This window comes from Camelina sativa, chromosome 6 (assembly GCF_000633955.1).
Source record: "Camelina sativa cultivar DH55 chromosome 6, Cs, whole genome shotgun sequence".
In the NCBI taxonomy this organism is placed as follows: domain Eukaryota; kingdom Viridiplantae; phylum Streptophyta; class Magnoliopsida; order Brassicales; family Brassicaceae; genus Camelina; species Camelina sativa.
The window spans coordinates 18133604-18137704 of NC_025690.1; the positions used below are offsets into that span (position 1 = coordinate 18133604).

Here is a 4101-nt window from a genome sequence, read left to right on the forward strand (position 1 = left end):
AAAAAAGTGGGATTGTTGTGAGATGCTTATTGTCACTTGGCCAATTTTTGTAGAAACTGAAATAGAAATGATCTCTCTTCTGCAAAATCGTTGTTCTTAACCTCCTCCACTAAGAAAGAAGAGAGACCTTTGGGGACTGATTATTTATTTATTTATTATTTTATTTTTTTTGTCTGTCGGGCAAATAATTTATCAAAGGTTTTTATTTCATTGAAAAATTGTTTGTAAACAATCTAAAGGCGCACCGATTGAGAAAAATGTTGAGACCAACTTTGCTCGTTTTGTCGTATCAATTTAGTGGACCCAAGCCCCAAGCACCGAATCCATTACCGGTTTTAAACCAAACGCACCCAATCAAGAGAGAGTCCAAATTATTATAAGCATTTATTAAGAAGAATTTGACTTGTACGGAAGCATTTAATTTTAATCCAAATTATTAGTATGAGATACAGTATTGAGTTTTATACTATTTCAGCACAGACCAGTGTATGCAATTCTTTCGTTCAGATTTTCTGCACTGTACAGTGCCACTGAGTTATACAATTACAAACATATTCATCCACCATACCGGCATTGACCTTAACCAAAGGATGGAAGAGCGTGGAGATCTTTCCGGGACAACATTATGACCGGTTTCAACGAGTATGTCTTCCCAAGAGAGAGTACTGAGATAGTGACATGTCCTCACCCTTCTAAGATCACTTCGATGACGAGCAAGAGATACTGAAGTCCATACACCTTGGTCGAACAGAAACCACAATCTGTCATTCTCCCTCAAACCTTTCTGTTTTTTTTTTTTTTTTTTTTTTTTTTTTTTTTTTTTTTTTTTTTTTTTTTTTTNTCGATACTGAGGACATAAGTTAACGATCGGAAACTTTCCTCGATTTCTCTTATTGATTACAACAAATCCATAGATGATTCTTCTAATCTAAACCACACACATGCTAATGCCACCTCATAAGAAGATAATCAGAATATTTTCAAGCTCATAGTTCACCGTCAAGCAACACATTCATTGATATAATACGGATGGATTCAAATAAACTCAACACGCTAAACCAGTTCCGATAAAGAGAGTTCAAAAGCATAAATCTCATATAAAACAGAACTCTGAAGATTCCATCAAAAGATCCAAAAAACAAGTTTACTGCAAATATATACAAAAGCAATAAGCTAAATTAAGTCGACAAATGTAGTTTGCAATTCGAGATTACCATTATTAGAAGCTTCAAGCTGCTCCTTTCAAGGCTTTCTTCAGCTCCTCTGCTACGTCACCTTCTTCCTTGCTTTTCTTACCGCCGTAATTGGACGTCGTAGTCTTCTCGCTGCTCCACCGATCAGCTCTCGGTCTCCCGCCATTGTTGCTCCTCTCGGGTTCGCGGTACTTTGAATGCGATCCGTAATCTATTGTCGCCGGCGAGTATGGCCTGACGTTTGAGATCACTTCCCGGAGATCGTCTACGGCTCTCTTTAACTGTTTGTTCTCCGTTCGAAGCTCCTCCATCTGCCGATTCACAGCCAAACACACCTCCGCCACGTCACCACTACTAGTGAGTTGACCCGGACCCGAAACTTTACCCGGATCGCTCGTGGACTTAGTCAATTTAGCATCTGAGCCGTCCACGTGTTCGATTCCGATTTTATTCATCACCAAAAACGGGAACCTCCTCAGCGAAATAGCAGCCGTCGGATCAAAATCGCGTCTGATCTCCGTAGGAACCCTAACGCCCCACCGGAAGTTCAAAACGGCGCGTCCTCTCACAGGCAAAGACGTCCTCGCCGCGACCTCGACGCCTGAGAGCAAACCAGCGATATCTCCGGCAGAAGTCGAAGGCAGAACCGTGACTTTCCTAAATCCTCCGCCGCATCCGTTGACCGCAGGACTATCGACCACCTCAATCGACGAATCCTCTTCCGAAACAGATCCATTCATCGATTTGATCTCGAATCCAGACGAGGAATGAGACTTTTTGATAGAGAAATCTCCGAATTGAGGTTTGAAGTGAAGCATAAAGCTAGGGTTCCCTTTACCTAAGAGATTGAATTCAGCGCTCATGAGCATGGAGCTTGATGTCGGCGAACCAAAAGATCCCGTCCCGGTTTTGACGATCAGCGAGAAAGGGTTCCACGAATCGTTTGGACGGTAAGCGACTTTGAGAGAAGGTCCAGATTCGAAAAACGTAGAGAGGTTGAGGCTGAGCTCCTTTGATTCTCCGGCGACGATTCCAGATTGAAAAGGTAAACCTAAGATACTGAGAGGAACCTTAGCCCTAAAAAGAGGCTTTTGCTCTTCCCGAAACTTCATCGACGCCTTCATGATCGAATTCGAATNAGCTCCTCCATCTGCCGATTCACAGCCAAACACACCTCCGCCACGTCACCACTACTAGTGAGTTGACCCGGACCCGAAACTTTACCCGGATCGCTCGTGGACTTAGTCAATTTAGCATCTGAGCCGTCCACGTGTTCGATTCCGATTTTATTCATCACCAAAAACGGGAACCTCCTCAGCGAAATCGCAGCCGTCGGATCAAAATCGCGTCTGATCTCCGTAGGAACCCTAACGCCCCACCGGAAATTCAAAACGGCGCGTCCTCTCACAGGCAAAGACGTCCTCGCCGCGACCTCGACGCCTGAGAGCAAACCAGCGATATCTCCGGCAGAAGTCGAAGGCAGAACCGTGACTTTCCTAAATCCTCCGCCGCATCCGTTGACCGCAGGACTATCGACCACCTCAATCGACGAATCCTCTTCCGAAACAGATCCATTCATCGATTTGATCTCGAATCCAGACGAGGAATGAGACTTTTTGATAGAGAAATCTCCGAATTGAGGTTTGAAGTGAAGCATAAAGCTAGGGTTCCCTTTACCTAAGAGATTGAATTCAGCGCTCATGAGCATGGAGCTTGATGTCGGCGAACCAAAAGATCCCGTCCCGGTTTTGACGATCAGCGAGAAAGGGTTCCACGAATCGTTTGGACGGTAAGCGACTTTGAGAGAAGGTCCAGATTCGAAAAACGTAGAGAGGTTGAGGCTGAGCTCCTTTGATTCTCCGGCGACGATTCCAGATTGAAAAGGTAAACCTAAGATACTGAGAGGAACCTTAGCCCTAAAAAGAGGCTTTTGCTCTTCCCGAAACTTCATCGACGCCTTCATGATCGAATTCGAATATAATAAGTTTACTACGGAGAGAGTACAGTGATTGAGAGTAGAAGGATTTATACAAGTTTTTTTTATTTTTTTAGTTTTAAAGGAAGATTTCCATTATTCTTAAGAATTGGGAAATTTGTAAAAAGATTCTGGTTGGACATGAGGATAGAGGATGAAGAAGTCGTTTTCCAGTTTTACCCTCGGGTTATATGAAGAATAACGGATAATGCATACACTGGTCTGTGCTGTAATTACGTGGAAGTTCTGAGGCGAAAAAAGATAAAGCTGGTGAATGCTTAAAAAAATGAAAGGTGGACAAACCCCCTGGTGCTTTGTTTTATCTCTTCTGTTCTACTTCTGTCGTTTCTGTTTTTTTTTTCTATCCACCTCTGGTGGATACATTAAGCCCGTATAACATAAATGGACATATTTGGCCCATAAAGCCCAGTATTACACTGTCACTATTACTAATGAGGCCTGTACGCTGGGCTCTCTTTCACACGTGCGTCTTAAAAGAGATCGCAAGAGCGTAGAAAAAAGGTTAAGGTTAGGTTGTGGCTGTCTGATTTAGAGAATTCGTGTTTACTCTTTTGTTCGTTGCCACTTTTAGTTTTGATACAGATTCCAGTAAATTAAATTACAAGAGATAATCATACGGTAATTTTGGATCAAAGATAATAACTAAATTAAGTAAATAAGCTGTCTACGTTAACGATAGAGAAGTATTGGAATATTTATCAAGAGCGGTACTAAACAGGTTATGATTATTATATCTCACGGTTTATAGCAGAATTTACCAAATTACAAACAGACGACTTTGCAATTTATATATATATTTATTCATCTACGATATATTATCAAACACAAATATTTTTATAAGTTCCCCAAACAAAAAAAAAAAGTCATCTTATTAGCTTATACCAAAAAAAATCATACTTGTTGAAAAGATGT

The 4101-nt window shown here is 41.6% G+C and overlaps 2 protein-coding genes across 2 annotated transcripts; both read right to left on the bottom strand.

Moving 5' to 3' along the window:
• Window positions 993-2325, bottom strand: LOC104792092. The gene has a single exon (XM_010518135.2). The coding sequence runs from the start codon at window positions 2315-2317 to the stop codon at window positions 1229-1231; it is 1089 nt and encodes a 362-aa protein (XP_010516437.1). The 5' UTR covers window positions 2318-2325; the 3' UTR covers window positions 993-1228.
• Window positions 2329-3298, bottom strand: LOC104699193 (the record flags this gene model as incomplete). Its single annotated transcript, XM_010414529.2, has 1 exon — window positions 2329-3298. A coding segment is annotated over exon 1 (828 nt), but the record flags the coding sequence as incomplete, so codon positions are not given.